Below are 17942 nucleotides of genomic sequence, written 5' to 3' on the forward strand. Positions count from 1 at the left end.
ACAAAAAAGAACGGAGAACCTAAGGCTGATGTGAAAGATTTACATTCCCAGGTGGCGCCTGCTAATGCAGGAGACATAATGAGACTTGGGTTCGATCCCTGGGTGGAGAAGATCCCCTGGAGGAGGACGTGGCAACCCGCTCCAGTATTCTGGCCTGGAGAATCCCATGGACAGAGGAGCCTGGTGGGCTACAGTCCATGGGGTCGCAAAAGAGTCGGACACCATTGAAGCCATTTAGCATGTACACACATCAATCTTTAAAAAATGAGTTACAGAAACTTTTGTATGATACCATCTAGTAAAAATAAAATAGCATATGTCTACATATGTGTATGAAAAATATTTGGAGGAACACAGCAAACTTGTAGCAGTAGCTATCAATTGGGAGATTTTCTTTATTTCACTCAGCTCAGTAATGTTTAGGATTTATCTGTATTAAGTATTATACAAGTATATCATCAAGGAACATATATAAATATTCTCATTTGTAATATATAAATAAATAAATAAATTCAATTTCTTCAAATAAGTTTAACGACCAATGTACAAAACCAACATGGACATTTTTTTCCCCAAAACTTTTCCTTTGAAACTTTAAAAGAAGATTTGCATAAACAAAGAGTGGTAATCTGATTCTTGGATGGGAAAATAGTATTTTACATACTTCAATACCCAACTTTTTGATAGTTTTTTTTTTCTGATGTTACTTTTTAAAAATGTTTTATTAAAATAGAATTGATTTAAATGCTGTGCTAGTTTCAGGTATACAGCAGAGTGATTCAGTTTTACATGTGTGAGTGTGTGTATGTATATACATATGCTTTTTTAGCCTCTTTCCATTTTAGGTTATTATAAGATATTAAGTAAGGCGTTATATAGTAGGTTCTTGCTGGCTATCTATTGTATATATTTTAGTATTTTAAAATATATTTTAATATATGTATATGTGTATTTAATATGTGTATATTTTAATCTTAAATTTGACGTGTATTTTAAAATATAATTACAACGAAAATCTCAAGGAGATTTTGGGGGAGACACAGGGAGGAGGTGGGGACTGAACAAACTTACACTGAATTTCATTTGAGGATAAATATGTGACAACAGGAGTTTTTAAAGAAGAGCAATGAGAGGATACTTATCCTAACACAATGTACAAGCTTTGGAGCACACCGCTGCTTGGAAAAAATGAAGACCGTTCTTGCTCATACTACCAGTTCAGTTCAGTTCAGTCACTCAGTCGTGTCCGACTCTTTGCGACCCCATGAATTGTAGCATGCCAGGCCTCCCTTTCCATCACCAACTCCCGGAGTTCACCCAGACTCACGTCCATCGAGTGGGTGATGCCATGCAGCCATCTCATCCTCTGTCGCTCACACTATATACCAAAGTAAATTCCAAGTAGACTAAGTGCTAAAAGTTGAAAAGTAAACCATAAATTTCAAATGTGGGGGGAAGTGAATGTTGTATAATCCTGAGCCTGAGATGGATACCACAAAACTAAAGGCAAAAAAAAAATTTTTTTAATTTATGTGTATGATACTAGTCACAGAAAAACACAATTCAAAACCACTGTGAGATACAATTTCACACCCACTAGGATGGCTATGATTTAAAAAACAGGAAAATAAGAAATGTTAGAGAAGATGTGGAGAAATCCTTCTATGCTGATGGTAGGAAGGCAAAATCATGACGCGACTTCAGAAAAGTCTAGCAGTTCCTCAGAGTTAAACACAGAGTCACCATCTGATCCAGGGACTCCACTCCAAGGTACATACAGGAAATAAATGAAAATACCCGTCCACACAAAAACTTCTACACAACCACTTGTGGCAGCATTGTTCATAATAGCCCAAAGGTGGAAGCAACCCAAATCTTCATCAACAGATGACTGAATAAATGAAACATGGTATAGCCATGTAACAGAAGGTTATTCCATCATCAAGAGGAGTAAAGTCCTGATACACACTGCAACATAGATAAACCTTGAAAATCTCATGCTACATGAAGAAAGCCAGTCACGAGAGACCTAATACTACATGATTCCATTCATAGGAAATGTCCAGAATGAATCTGCTGCTGCTAAGTCGCTTCCGTCGTGTCTGACTCTGTGCGACCCCGGAGACAGAAAGCAGATGGGCGGTTGCATGGGGATGGGGGAGATGGGGGAATGGGTGGGTGACAACCAAAGGGTGTGGTTTCTTTTGGAAATAATGAAAATGTCCTAAAGTTGACTATGGTGATGGTTGCTCCAGTCTGTGACTATCCAAAAGACCATAGAGTTGTACACTTCAAATCGATGAACTGTATGATATGTGAATAATACCTCAATAAAGCTGGTACAAAGCAGTTCACAGACATGACTACCTATAAAGCAGAAACATCTATAGTTTTAAAATAATAAAAAATAAAAGGATGACATACAAATATCCTCCTTATATAAAGGGCTCTTGTGAGTTAATAAACTATAAACAGCCCAACAGAAAAACGGGCAAAAGATTTGAACAAGCCACTCACAAAAGAGGCAGTGAAAATAACTAAAAAGGCATATAAATATTCAACATCTCTAGTAATCCAAGAAAGGAACCTGCTAAGAAATGTAACAAGACACATTGTTGGTGACTGTGTGGGGAGAATGGTCTCCTACCCAGACTATCTCAATTTGCTTGGGTTTCCCAGGAAGCTAGAATACCCATGTTAAAAAATAACAGTCTAGGGTTAAGCAGGATTAATTGCTCGATCTGAAGTGGGATTATAAATCAGTACATTCATTCTGGAGAGTCATTTGGCAATAGGTATCAAGAACCGTCTTTACGGACATATATCCTGTCTCCTGGAAATTCTACTACCAGTTTATTCTTACAAAACGCTCATTCATCAACAAGTATTTGTAGGGGGTCAGAAATGTACACTGAATACTGAGGCTAAATCTACAGATTTTTATCTCAGGTTTTTATAAAAATGAAGTATTCAGTTCAGTCCAGTCACTCAGTCGTGTCCGACTCTTTTCGACCCCATGAATTGCAGCACGCCAGGCCTCCCTGTCCATCACCTATTGGCAACAAGCTAAACTGTGTAGACCTAATGGAGATTTTTTAAAAACAAAACCTGTTTCATCTACACAATGAAGTACTCTGCAGGCACTAAAAATGATGTTGTAGAAGAACATTTATTGATGTTACACTGCTAAATGGGAAAAAAACAAGTCAGAAAATTGTGTGCACTAGCAATGCTAATTTGCAAATAAGATATATGTGTATATATACAAATGCCCGACAGGAGACATACACCCTAAAATGTTAACAGTGGTTATCCCTGGGTGTTGGATTAAGGGTGAACTTCATTTCCTTCTCCTGGTTCAACTGTATTAAATATTTTCTTCATAGTAAACATGAATTACTTTTGTAACAATACAACAAAAGTCAACTGCATTTAACAAAAAATCCCCACACTTGCCACGCCCCAGTGGATGAAGGACCCGAGGAAGGGGGTTGCAGAGTCAAGCACACATTTACATTTGATCTAGCAACAACAGCTACCATTACTAAGTACAGTTGTCCCTCGGTATCCATGGAACCCCAGCTGATACCAAAATCCAGGAATGCAAGTCCCTTATACAAAATGGCATAGTATCAATATTTGCATAGAACCTACACACATCCTCCCACATACTTTAAATCATCTCTAGATTACTTAAAATACCAAGTGATTAGGTGAAACTCATTCAGTTGTGTCTGACTTTTTGTGACCCCATGTACTGTAGCCCCTGTAAATGCCATGTAAGTCATTTTAAATGCAATGGAAATATTGTGTAAATGGGACTTGCCAGGTGGTGCTAGTAATAAAAAAAAAAAAAAAAAAAAAAACCCTGGATGCCAATGCAGGAGACTTAAGAGATGCAGGTTCAATTCCTGGGTCGGGAAGATCCCCTGGAGAAGAGCATGGCAACCCACTGAAGAAGAAGTATTCTCACTTGGAGAATCCCATGGACAGAGGAGCCTGGTGGGCTACAGTCCATAGGGTCACAAAGTCGGACACAACTGAAGTGACTTAGCACACACACACACTATATAAATAGTTGCCAGCTCAGCAAATTCAACTTTTGGTTTTGGGAAATTTCTGGAATTTTTTTTTTTTTTCCTATTTGGGGTTGGTTAAGTCTATGGAAGCAGAACCCAGAGGTATGGATGGCTGAACATACTTACTACACGCCAGGCACTTTGCACAGACCATTCCCCTTAGTCCTCAGGAGAACCGGTGAGAGAACCTCTCATTTGACAGAGGCTGGGTGACCTGCCAGCAATCCCATAGCTGGTGAGAAGCAGAGCTGGGATCTGAACCCTGGCCTGTCCACCCCTCAGTCAGACTCTGCCTTCACCTTAGCTGCTCCTGTAGGTTCCTGGGATGGGCAGAGGAAGGTCCCAAGCAACCAGGCCCTCTGTCCTCCGACTGGTTCTGTGCGGGCCCTCCCTCCCTGCAGACAGCCTAGGGGGCAACACAAGGACAGGTCAGCAAGGGCGAGGACCACAGCGCAGGGAGGGCGTGGCGCTGGCGGGCCAGTTGGCTGAGGTCAGGGCTCAGGGCAGACCAACCGGGGACTCCTCGCCTGCTGGGCGACAATCAGGAAGCCTGACCACATCCGGCCCCAGGAGTTCCCAGGCCCTGCGCGCTCCCAAAGGCGGGGAGAGAAAACCTTGCCTGGCCTGCTGCCACCCTGGTAAACACAGCAGGAAAACAGCTTGCCATCTGTGGCCATCTCCCTGGACCCCGGACGGCTGGCCAGTCCTTTCCCTACTTCCAGGCCTCTTCTTCTGTTTGAGGAGGGGCTGTGAGCGCTGATGGCTCCAGGACCCTTCCAGGTCTAAATGCTTTGAATCCGTGGCGCGCTTCCTTGCAGGGGGCCCAGCAGGAAGAGGAAGGGGGTGAGGCGTCCCACCCAGGTCCCGAAGGAGCCCCCTCCCCTTCCCCTCAACTCCGTTCCCACTGCTATTTTTAGAACAGGGAACATCTCCGCCAGCCCTGTCCTGTCCAGAGCTCCAGGTAAAACACAGCTGCCCCATTCATTCCACTCCAGCCAGAACGTGGGGGGAATTTACAGACAAGCCAATTGACTAGACAACCTCTCCCCAAGCCGTTAGCCGGGACACTTCTCACTATTTCCATTACAGCCCAAAGCGATGACTTACTTTTCCTAAGACGACACAGCTGAGTGAGATGAAGAGCATCTCTAAGACAATCTGTGCCCCTCCCTGTCCCCAACCTGTCAGGCTCCTGAAAGTCCCCAAAGAGGAGTGCTGGGAGGAGGGTCCTAGTTCCAGCTCTAGCACCAACTGCATGACGCTGGCCAGGAGTTCTTACCCCTCTCTTGTCTTGGTTCCTACAAATCAGCTTGTTAATTGATGAACCCCGCTGGGGGAGAGGGTAGCCTTTTCGGTTCCACACTCAAAGATTCTGTAGTTCTATCAAAATTCTAGTCATTCATGAAGTAAATATTGCATTCTCTATTGTTGGGTGTGTGTGGAGCTGTATTTCTAAAGTTCATCTGAGAGTTGATGGTGGGTCTCAGAAAGCATTTTCCCATCGAAAATTGTGTTATAAATGGTGGTCAGTTTCCTATGCTAGCCTACTGAACCCTTAATGTTCTCCCACAAGGAGAAATAGCAGAAACCTATACTGTAATATATTTTAATCAAAATGGAAAACCACTAACATTTAAAAGACACTGAGAAAATTTACCCTAAGTAGTGTTTGAGCAAAAGAAGGTACACATTAAAGACAGTGCGTTAGTGGCAACTTCTGCGGAAGTCTAAAGGAGACTTCTGACCACACTAGAAACTGCAGGCATTGCACACCGATTCTTACAACTTTCACTGAAAGTTAGCTGTATGTCATCGACCAGCAGTTAGAGAGATTAAAGAACATATGTGTATCCTTATATACATGAAATTAAAACAAGAGTCCAGTGAGCAGGAAAAAAGAAGGAATGGGAGAAGATTCTGGGCTTGAAAGCTATTGTGCTGTCTTCCCAGGAGTAAGCCGGGAAGGAGGCACCTTTGGTTGGGAGGAAGCAGGGTTGTGCTTATAATTTGAGTTCTGAGATGAGGACCTCTTCCTGTATAAGATCCACTGATACATTACTTGACTCAAGTACATGATGGATATTAACCATGTACAACACTTGCACATGGGCATTCCAGGCGGCCCAACGGTAAAGAATCCACCTGCCAAGTGGGTCAGAAAGTTCCCCTGGAGAAGGAAATGGCATCTCACTCCATTATTCTTACGTGGAGAATCCCATGGACAGAGGAGCCTGGCAGGTTACAGTCTATGGGGTTGCAAAAGAGTTGGACATGACTTAGCAACTAAACAACAACAACACTTGCAAATATTCACACACACTTGTTTCAATATGAAGACCAAAATGTCTCATTTCTTTTTACTTTTAACCTCTTGTTAAAAAAGCCCTGGGGCTTTGGAGATGATTCCTAGAGATCACCTACATTCAATACCCTCGTTTCTCTTGGTAAAGAAACAAATGAGCAGAGAGGTGAAGTAATTTGCCCAAAGTCACACAGCGAGTTACAAGCAAAATCAGGATTTGAACCAAGATCTTCAGAATCCTACTCTGGTTTTCTCTGAGGACAAGGAGCTCAGTGAGAGCTCCACAAACCCGGGAGAGAGAACCATAGGAGCAGTTCCCATCAGGTCTCCTTCCCTGATGAGTCAGTATGGATACGAGGCATTCACAACCCTGAAGTGAATCTGGCCAGACTAGATTGCTTAAGACCAAGTGGGGATCCAGGCTCTGGTCTTACAAAACTGAAGTGCAATGGAAAACACTCTGAGCCAAGAAAGTCAGCAGACCTGAGTCAAATCCTAGCTCTGCCTGCCACTACCTTGTCCCACGAACCTGGCCAGGTCACTTCCCCTTTTTGAGCCTTGGTTTCCTCATCTAGATTCTAGAATGTGACAGGCTTGAACCGTAATCCAATTCTACAACATCTAGTGAGTACCTACCAAGGATCAGGCTTAACAGAGTCAGAGAGAAATAAACTATGATCCCCACTACAAACCATATGCAAGTTTGCTTAAATAACTTAACCCTGCAGAGAGAGCTAATTTATAAGTTATAAAAATAGATGGTCTGTCAACCAAACGCAAGCACCACACAGAACCACACACACCATCGGGCCTTTGGAAAATTAAGGCAACATTAATATCTCAATTTTATGAGAATACTTATGATAGTCAGATGTTATGAAAATATCTCAAAATATGCAGAGCCCATGAATTGCTGACCTCTAGAAGGAGGGGAGAGGAGCGCAGTGAGGGTGACAAGGGAGAGGCCATAGGAGAGGCCTGGACCCTGCCTGGGAGAAGGGTGGGTGTGGATGTCCGGCTCCCAAGAAGCTCATGGTGTTGCAGGTGAGACACAGCTGCCTGACACACCATGCTAAAGATGAACAAAACACTATGGAGCACAGACGGGGACACAGGGACTTCTGAGGCAAGCCAGGGAGCCTTGAAGCCTGAGGACTGTATGTGGCAGGAACAGCAGAGGAGGGCAGGCAACATCAGGCAGGAGAAACAGCCTCAAGAGGAACATGCATGGGGAATTTAGAGAAGGGGAATAATTCAAAATGGCCGGGCTGTGGGCTCAAAGCAGGAGGGCAGAGCAACCAGGGAGAGAACCAGGGTGGGACCATGGCCTCGAAGGATGGTCTTGAAGCAAGGAGTTGAACTACTCAGCCTCCCCAGCTTTGATGGTCTGTGGTTGCTGGAAAGTAGTAGAATGGAGCCATCCAGAGTCAGTGCTCTGGGGCTGGGCCCCCCAGGTTCCAACCCTAGCCACTCACTGGCTGTGTGACCTTGGGTAAGTTTCTCCTCAAAGACTCAGCATCCTTATCTACCAACCGGGTATAGTGAGAGTAAATGTGTAAAGATGACAAAGAACCTCAAGAGGTTGTAGTGAGGATTAAGACAGAATATGTAGGTGAAGAGGTTGGCATTCCTCCAGGCTCACAGTCTTAAGCGCTCACTTATAAAGTACTTACTGGTATTATTCTACCCTTAAACTGAGGATCTGGGAACAATTTGGAGGATGGTGGCCCTATTCAGAGAAAGGCTTGAAGAAAGATAAGGTAAAGACAGAGGGCAAGGTTGTGCAATCTTCTTTAAGAATAACAAAAAAAGATAGCAAGATGGCTGAGGCCAAGAGGAAGGTGGGGAAGAGGATGATCTTTCTACAGCCAGATGGGCAGCAACAAGGGGAGGCAGGAAAGCTGGAGAGACTGGAAAACAATTTTGGTGGGGGAGCGGGAGCTGTGGGGGTGGGGCGTGGAGAATATCTGAAATCTAGTCCATTTGACACCCAGTTACTTAGTATTGGGGCTTCCCTGGTGGCTCGGCAGGAAAGAATCCTCCTGCAATGCAGGAGATTCGGGTTTGATCCCTCGGTTGGGAAGATCCCCTAGGAGGAGGCTACAGCAACCCACTCTAGTATTCTTGCCAGGAGAATCCCATGGACAGAGGAGCCTGGTGGGACTACAGTCCACAGGGTTGCAAAGAGTCAGACATGACTGAAGCGACTGAGCGCACACACGTACTTAGTGTTGAGATTTGGCATCAGTCAACTAGCAAAATCTGGGCCCAAAACCTGCAGCAGGCTCTCACCTCACCCTTAACCAAGCAGAGGTCAAAGGGCTGAACCTATCCCTTCCTGCCTTCAGCCTCTGTTCTATCAAGACCAGGTCCCCAAGACTCTGTTGCTGGCCCTCTTGAAAGCCAGACTGAAAAGGGGGGTAACCCGACCGTCCCAGTGCTTCTGACTGTCTTCTGGAGTTCCTCCTTGTCTTTCACAACAGATTTTTCAAATCTTGTGTAACGCTATTCATCTTGTCAGCCTGGACCACCCTGGGCCATATGAACTCGAAGTTTATTCTCTAGTGTGTAGAGAATAAGACATCTCATTTTATTAGTCCTCAAGGATTCCATCTAGAGCTTAAGGGGCCACAACTTCTACATGCATGGTATCTTCCCTCCTGGCTCTTCCTGAAGGAGATAATTGATTTCTTTTACTTCCACCCCCTAAAAGGCAAACCGTTACATCTGGAAAGAGCAATGGATTAGGCTGAAATGCCTTGGCTGGAGGACTAGCTCAGCCTCAGGACCAGCCACAGCTGGGAAGCTGTGTGACCTTGGATAAATCACTTAACTTCTCTGAGTCTTAGTCTCTTGCATCCATAAAACAGGGCTGCTGGGAGGCCTAGGGGAGATAATGCCTGGGGATCCCAGTTGACACCTCTGATTCCCATGTTCTTGCTGTAGGGGCCTACCCACATCGTGAAATTGCCTGCGCCTTCAATTTGCAGAATGCTCTAGGTGCTGTGTATGAGAAATACAAGCTTTGGTGGCAGAATTTATGAAAAAGAATTTAAAATAGAGAATAATTAAAAAAAAAAGTCATACATAAATAAATGTCTTCATTATTTCCAACAGGTCCCAATTCCCAAACTGCCAAAGGACCCAGGCAGCAGAGACTGGGAGTTTCAGCAGACCCAGAGCGTGAGACAATAAAGAAAACAAGAAAATGGGATCAAAGGATGTGCAGGGGGTGGGGTGGGGAATTTAAAGAGTCACTTTGTATTCAAATCGCACAGATGGCCTTTCCAACAATAAATGGTTGTGCTCCCGTGCTCCCAGCTCGTAGGTCCCCAGACACACTGCAAGACAATTGGGCCATCAGGAAAGAGGCCATTGTGTGAGCTTCTTAGAGTGATTTGTGTAGAGGGAGGGGCTCGGCCATGTTTCCCGTGATTATGGCTCTTGAAGGCAATTTCGATGCATTCATCATCCTGGACGTCTGGGGATGGACCAGGCTGTTGAGGAGCAATGGCCACCCGATCGTATTTCATCTTCTCGAGCCCGTCGAGCCAAATTAATTGTCTCATCGATTTGAAAGGCAGAGCAGCAATGGCGCTGTGGCTCACCACAGTCAGCGGGAAGACAGGGCCCTCCCAGAGCTGATGGCTGCGTCCCCAGCAGCAGCTTGTTGGGACAAGCGAAGGAAAGCGCCCTCCCCAGGGCCAGGTGCTGCGTTTAGTGTCTCTGGCGTTTAGTGTCTCTGTTGCCCTGCCACCAGAGCTCCCAACCTCTGCACCCGTGTGGTGGACAGAGGTAGGTCCCCAGGTCCAGAAGAGAAAAGCTGGCTGCCTTTCCAGACAGGCGATTCTCCTGGGCCTCACTCTCCCCTTAATGTCATTTTGTAAGGGAATCAAATGAAAACATGATGCTGCTTGCTGTCTGTGCAGACCCAGCTGTTTAGCCTCTCAGAATTAACCCTGCAGGCGGAGTCTCAGCTGATAGACACTGCTTGTCCCACTCTGGCCGGCTATTCCCCTGCTGGGTGGGGCACCGGGTTGATCCCCTGTTAGATTATTGCTACCACATGTCTGATCTTTCCTAGGCTGGGAGGAAGGGCCATCTGTGGGAGGCTAAGGGAAGAATTCTCTACAGGGCCACCCTTCTTGAGGTTCAGGTAGCCACAGCAGCTGAGCAAATCCAGCAGGGCACAAGACTCCTCTCCAGAACACAGAGAGGATCTTAAGGACACAACGCCGAGTGTTCAAGGGGACTTCCCTAGACTGAAGCCCAGCCTCTCTGACCTCCTCTCTAGGCAAGGCCCTGCTCCTACACGTGCCCTTTGTGTGTGAGTTTTGTCTGGACAGAAGGATGTGAAAGCTGCCCCACACTGGCCTGTCACCACTGTCCCCTGGTAGGTCACCAATCAGCCTCACAGCCAGACGGGTCTCCCCTCAGCGGTGCTGAGCCACACTTAACCCTGGTCCCTGAGTCTCGGGAGCTCCGCAGAAAGCAAACCCAGTCAGCTTCCCAGGGGCCGAATTCCAGTTTCCTATCAGCCCATTCAGCACCGGATGGACGGACAGCACAGGCCACCCCTGCTGAGGCCTGGGGAAGCCCCACTACTCCCAGCTCCTGGGGACATTCTCAGTACTCGGCCCTGGTCCCTACCCAGGCCTCACAAGGAGGGAGCTCTGTGAGGACGGCCTCGCCCTGACTTGCATCCACTGAAAGTCAGACATGGTGGAGGGTGAGAAAGGTGGAGGACAGGAGACGCTTATCCGAGCCTCCGCTACCCTCAGGGTCTGGACACCCACATAATCACCTCCCCAGCACCCCTCCAGGACAGGTCGCCTCGCCCCTCATCTGGAGGACTTAAGGAACTCCCCACCTTGGGTTCTACCATCTTCTAGAAATGGTCCCTGAGACCCTGTGACTCCCTTTCTCAAAAGCTTTCAATGGCTTCCCACTGTGCCCAGACCCGAACTCTCAGTACAACACGAACCAACACAGCCCTGAACCACCTGGTCCGCACCCAGTGGTCTTTCCCCTCACTAACTCAAGCTCCAGCGGCCTGGCCTCCATCCCTCCAGCACGCTGCACCCCTACCCTATCTCAGGCACTCTTCACAGGCTGTTCCGGTCTGCCGGGAACATTCCTTCCAGAGTCCTTGACTGGCTAACTCCTTTCTGGCCTGCGGGTCGTAGCTTCAAAGTCAGGCTTGTCCCCTGCCCCTCCCCCACCCCTATAGCCATCTACACAACATTCTCTCTTGAAAGAATCCTTTCTTTCCCTTCATAGATTATCTCAGTTCGTAACCACGTGTGCGAGTGTGTGTGTGTGTTAACCTTTACGTAATGCTCACTCTTCTACTAAGATGAGAGCAGAGACCACATCCACCTCACTCTCCACAGTTATCTCAGGCTCCTAGCACAGAGTCTGGCATAAAGCACATGCCCTCAAAATATCCGATGAGTGAAGGAATGAATGCTTGAGTACAGATGACAAATGAGTGAAGCAGTGGAGATATCTTCTGGCAGCCAGGCATCTTGGCGTTGTTCTCCATCAGCGCTGACCTCTCCTGACCTCTCCCCCTGCCCCCAAGGCAGGTGCTGGAACCACCGGAAGCCCACGTGCTATTTCACCTCCTCCTTCCCTGCAGGGAATAAGCTTCTGGTTCTTCTCCATTTGGGGCTTTTGGATCCAGTCTGCATCTGCCCACAGGGCCTCTGACACCACTGTGGTCCTTCTGATGCCAGTCCACACACACCCGTGGGGCCATTCCCTTCAGATGACCCTAGGCCCAACATCTTGGTCCTCCGACTTGGGTCCAGTTGAGGTGAGGTTACTCTGTGGTAGGGGATGCCCAAGAAAGGGTTAAGTTGCCAGAAGCAGAGTCCCGCCCTTGGGTTTGCTCAGCCAATCAGAGTCTGTCCTGATGAGGTAAAGCTTCTATCCTGGGTAGCATTGGTTGAGTTGGCCGGCCCCATCTCCTGCTGGAGAGAGCCATAAGGGTGGAGTTTCTGTGGAACCAGACAGAACTGGAGTTAGCTTCGCTGTCGACTCAGGCCAGGGCTGCCTGACTCCAAGACCTGCCCCTGCTCCTTCCTACAGTGCTCACACGGACCCTGGCATCTCCAAGGCCCCACCTCTGGGTGCTGCAGTGGAGATGATATGTGGCATGCACCTTGGTGTCACAGCTAGGAGAAGTCTTACAGCCAGACCAGACCCAGGAGGCCTCAGTTTCCCTGCCTGGTCCCAGGAATATGGCAGGTGGCTACCGGGAAGTGACATGGAACGGTCGTCACATGTGGTCAAAGTGGCAGCATTCAGCCTCAATAAACAAGGCCACTAGATGAATCTCCTATATAGACATAACTTTAATAATAATTCAGAGAGTTCTTCTTGTACGCCTCTTTGCTGAGCACGTTACATGGAGTTTAGCCCTCACGAGAATCCAGTTCATTCAATCACTGTACTCATGAAAAACCCGAGTCTCAGAGAGGCTCAGTGCCTCACCCGAGGTCATAGAGCAGTTAAGCACTCACACCTCCCATACCACTCACTATGTTATTTTAGAACCATCTGCTGGCATATCTGTCATCACCACTGGACTGCAATTTCCCAAGGAAAGAACGTGACAGATTCTTCGTGCATTCCCAGCACTAAGCTCAGGGTGCACCCTGAACGGACGGAGCCAGCACGTGCTGCACCCCACCCTCTCCCTCCCTGACGGCTCAGTCGAAAGCCTGCTTTCCTCAGAGGCTTCCTAATGCCCGGGCTGGGGCTCTGCACGTGGTAAGGGCTCAGTGCAGGTTCACTGAGTGGACAATGAATGGGCAGCCAAGAGCTCCCCTCAAAGGAGCCCAGAGGACCTAAACCAGAGTCTGGCCCAGAGCAGGCATTTATTTCTATGCGGCTGTGCTATATGCTTAGTCGCTCAGTCATGCCTGACTCTTTGCAACCCCATGAACTGTAGCCCGCCAGGCTCCTCTGTCCACAGGGATTCTCCAGGCCAGAATACTGGAGTGGGTAGCCATTCCCTTCTCCAGGGGATCTTCCTGACCCAGGGATCGAACTCAGGTCTCCCACACTGCAGGCAGATTTCTTCACCATCTGTGCCTCCAGGGAAGCCCAAGAATACTGAAGTGGGTAGCCTATCCTTTCTCTGGGGTAACTTCCTGACCTAGGAATCAAATTGGGGTCTCCTACATTGCAGGCGGATTCTTTACCAGCTGTGCTACCAGGGAAGGCCATTTATCCCTATATTTGACTGAATAACCAACCCAATATGTATCTGTCTCTCCCTATTAGCTTAGAACCTGAACAGCCATCTGTGAGTTATTCCAGATTAGCTTGGCAGCATTCCCCATGGTAGGGAGTTTAGTAGAAGTTACCCCAGGTGAGAGAAGACAGCTAGTTTACCCACAAGGGCAGATGACGAGGCGAGAAAGGGTGAAGAGTGCGGATGGGGAAGAACAGGGTGCTGAGAAGAAGGGAGCTAGAAGAGGAGAGGAAGCCAGCCACTTATTTCTACAGAAAGAGGGAGCACAAAGGCGCACCTGGAGCAGCCTCCCCCCTGCCGCGGGCAGCCAGGAGACAGCTGGAGAAAGACAGTGGAGCCGTGGAGAAGGGACACAGTCAGAATGCTGCCCGTCCCCTTATGCCCACCTGGTCCCAGCTGGGACCCCCAGACCCCCACACTGCAACCCCAGGTAACTGCAACCCTCAGACACAGCACAGAAAGCCTACGGTCGCCCCTCCCCACCACCAAGAGGGGAGCAGACCTGGCCACTAAAGGCACATTTCATAGGCGATCGAGTGACGCAGAAATCTCCAGGGCAGAGTTCTCTAAAGGAGACTGGACGACCCCGGGTCCTCAGCTTTCGTGGGAGTCACAAAGCTTGAGGAGCTGGGAAGAGCCACCTGACCAGCGTGCAGATGGGGCCACCAAGGCCCCAGCGGGAAGCTGTTGCCCAAGGTCGACGCAGCAGGGAGTGGTACACCCACCTCACAACTGTTCTCTAAAACCACCTTCCTCCAGTACCCTCTGTCCCTCCCCAGGAGCATTTCCTTTTCAGGGCATATCGCATTTATTATGTTTTGCAAATGGGGGAAGAACTTTTGCATTCCTTGAGATGTTTGAGTGTCAGCTCATTCCAAGGATCAGCAAACACTATTGAAAGGAGCAGGGTTCAGAAGGGGCAACACGGGAGTTCGGGGAGCTGCCTTGCAAAGTGTCTTTTCTCAGAAAAGCACTGGAGTTGGGGGGACAGGGAGTGGCTTAGGCAGCAATTTCCGTTCTGCACACAAGGAGGAACAGTTCCGGAAAGAACAAAGAAATAGCATTAAAAAATAATAATAATAGCACGCTTCTCTAGTCAGGACTCGACACAGATTTCAAGCAAAAGAGCTCTGCACAGTGCAAGAAGCCAGTCCAGGCTCAGCTTGGCCTTCCCTCTTCTTTTTCCCCTGGTGGCGGCAAGCCTAGTGAAAAGACTGCAGCCCAGCCCTGGGCAAGGAGGTTCACGGTCACCGGCAAGGCAGCCGGGACCTGACAGAGCTGGGCACAGGTGCACAGCCTGTGCCGGCTGGACAAGCCACCTGGTCTGGTAGTTAAGGTGATTTTTTTTGCTGAAACACTCCTGGAACCACGCGGGGCTGGAGAAGATCCTATTTACTAGAACTTCTCTCAGGGAGCATTCTGCAAGCAACTAGAAGGAATGAACTGCTAAGACTCTTCAAGTGTGTATGATGTCGGTAGGGAAAGTGGGCAGTGAGATCCATAAGGGGGCTGCCTAACAGAAGGTCGTTACTAATTGCTGCCCAAGGAGGGTGGGCCAAGTGGGGTGTGCCAGCTGGGCAGGGCCCTCTCTCAGGTGAGGGGGCCATGTGAGGCCATCCCGGTGGTTAGACCCTTTTCTTCTCCCTCCTCCAGCCCAGTGCACAGTTTCTCATTAAGCACACATTTAAAAGAGCTTTAATCTCGAGTCACGTCCAGCTGTTGCCTGCCCGAGATGCCCATATATCTTGGTGCAGCCCTGAAGCCAGGCCCCAAATCCAGAGTCAGTCAGCCAAGCCTGCAGCCCTGCAGGGACCCACTCTCAACCCAGCCTGCCTTCAGTCGCTCAAACTGTCCCCCAACTCCCCAACCGAAGATGGAGAGACTCCCCAAGGTGCTGAGAAGGCTGTTGCCAACCTACTCCAGAGCCAGCAGACACAGAAGTTGAGGCCAAAAGAACTTTTTCCGCAGACCAGGAGGAGCTAAGCCTAAAACACAAGACAACTGAGGAACACAAGTTCCTCCTCACCAGCGGCCGCCCTGGTGAGGAGGAAGCGGCCTGTTTTCTGATTGTGACCCACCCCAGATCAAGGAGGCCAGGCAGCCCACAGCCTCGGCAGGTCTCTGTGGAGTAGCAGAAGCTGAGATTGGGAGCCAGCCAGCCGAGCAGGAGCAGCTGGGTTGTGGTTGACTGAGCGCCTACTGAATACCAGGCACCATGCTACGAGCTGTGGACGCACCGTCGCCTTTCCTTCACACGACAACGCTTTGGAGAGGAAACTGCTCTCCCCAGGTGGACCCCTAGGGACGCTCAGTGAGTGGTAAAACAAAATAACTGTCGAATCTGAGATTATATAATTCTCAGACACTATTTTAGGAGCTGCTGGCCGCCACCGCCCCGCCAGGGGTGTGCGGTCCCTTTCCCCACTCCCGTCCTTGGCAGCCTGCCCTGCCGGGCTATGCGCAGGGCGGCCTGAATGCAGCCAGAAGCCGCGCGGGGCCTGCGAGCTGACCAGCTGCCGCTTGCTTTCCTTTCCCTTCTTCTCCCTGATTCCGGCCGGCCAACCACCTTGGCTCCTTTGGCAGCCAATCAGACCAAATTCCCAAATGGCCAGCACGTTCAGCGAGAGAAGGGACTCACAAATGGGGGATACAACTGTGCCTGGCGTGGGCATCTGGGGGACAGTGGGTCCAGCTCTGGTCCCATCACCCTCCACAGGCACAGGACCAGCTGCCCGTCCCCACGTCAGCTTCAGCTGGGAGTCTCTAATCTCCCTGATGCTCCAGCTGGCAGGGCCCCAGTCCCCGGAAAACTCCACTTGCCTCCACTTGGCTGTGGCCTGCATCAAACCAGCATGGCTTCTTTCTGCCATAAGCGTCCATTCCTAATTATGTCTGCCTCGGGCCAGTTTTAAACACCAGTGTGCTGTCCCTGGGCACGACCTAGAGGGGGGACCACGTGCCTGGCAGCAGCAGGAATGCCGGCCCAAACTAGACCTTGCCACAGGTGAATTAGAGAACAGGGTGGAGAATTGATGGGTCACGCTCAGTTCGGCTCTGCCAATCTACCCGAGAGCCCTCGAATTCGCTCAGTAGATCCACTGACACGCCAAGGAGAGAGACGCTCTCAGCTTCTTGCCAAGAGCCTGCTGCCCAGTTCCAAGTTCTGAACTCGGGCTGGTCCCAAGCTCAATTCGGAGGCTCGGGGGTCTGGGCTGGCCATGGTGGGGGACGAGGGCTGTGGCCCCCGGTGAGGCCCTTACCTTGCTGTCGGGGGACGGAGTCGCCAGCTGCTGCTGCTTCGCGATGTTCTCCGACAGGCACCAGCACACTCTCTTCTTCTGCTCCTGCGAGTGCGCTTCCAAAGTGAATAAGCACTCTGCCTTCTGACGTCAGAGGAAACAGAGAAAGGGGCAGTCAGGGCTGCTCCCTGGTTCAGGGGGCTCCCGGCCCGAGCCCAACCCTAACCATCCAGTGGGTGAGGCTGCAGCAGGGTGGGGAGTGACCACTAAAAGCCACAAGTGCGCACACTAATCCCCGGTGACATCGAGGCAGCCAGACGAGCAGGGGAGCTGGTTCGGGGGCCAGCTGGCAAGCCCTGTGCCCACGGCCTAGGGGGAGGGAGGCAGTGGTTCCCAACACAGTGGAGTCCTGTGGAGAGCTGCAGACTGCCGTGGTGAGGTCACCCCCGGGGAAAGGCAGCAAAAGGCGACCGCTGGGGGAGCGCGTGGGGGACCCAGAGGGCCGAGGTCTCTGCCCCCCTTACATTCTGTGGAGCGAGGACCCCTCCCCGATCTCAGCACACTCATCTAATCACAAGACCAGGGTGAAATGGGTACCCACACAGGACCTGGGTCCCTCCGGAGAGTCTTTGGAGACTGGTCGCATGGCCTTCAACAGCCCCGCTGCTGCCTGACACATGAGCTGAGTCTGATCAATGACTGTTCAGCTCAGTTGAATGCAAGCTTCTGGCACTGCTGCCATTTAAATCTCGCTTTGCTATTTAACCTTGTTAAGTGCTGCAATCTCATCTCCCCAACTAGACCCGAAACCCCTTCTAGGAAGGCCTTTTTCATCCAGGCCTAGTATAGTGCTTGGCCAGTCAAGGCCTCAGTGAGCTCTGGCTCCCAGGAGATTCTCGGAATGAGGTCAAATCCAGGCCAGCCTTAGCACAGGCACCAGAGAGCTGCGGGGACCCAGGGAGTCAGCCCCGAAGGAGCCAGAATGTGCTGGGGGCGGGGAGGGGAGGAACAACATGCCCCGCGTTATCATCCTCTGCAGGACGCTCTGCGCAGGGAGT

The 17942-nt window shown here is 49.6% G+C and overlaps 1 protein-coding gene across 6 annotated transcripts in view; it reads right to left on the reverse strand.

Annotated features, from left to right (window-relative positions):
* RGS3 (regulator of G protein signaling 3) overlaps positions 1-17942 on the reverse strand; it is a 139513-nt gene that overhangs the window by 45554 nt on the left and 76017 nt on the right. For 4 of the 6 annotated variants that reach the window (XM_005902468.2, XM_070375050.1, XM_070375052.1 and 1 more), the window contains one exon: positions 16906-17028. In XM_005902468.2, coding sequence (XP_005902530.1) covers positions 16906-17028 — 123 coding nt within the window. Of the gene's footprint in view, positions 1-9469; positions 12384-16905; positions 17029-17942 lie in introns of those variants that run through there. The other 2 variants (XM_005902471.2, XM_070375054.1) reach the window with 1 other exon arrangement.

The sequence above is a fragment of the Bos mutus genome, chromosome 8 (assembly GCF_027580195.1).
Source record: "Bos mutus isolate GX-2022 chromosome 8, NWIPB_WYAK_1.1, whole genome shotgun sequence".
Lineage (NCBI taxonomy): Eukaryota > Metazoa > Chordata > Mammalia > Artiodactyla > Bovidae > Bos > Bos mutus.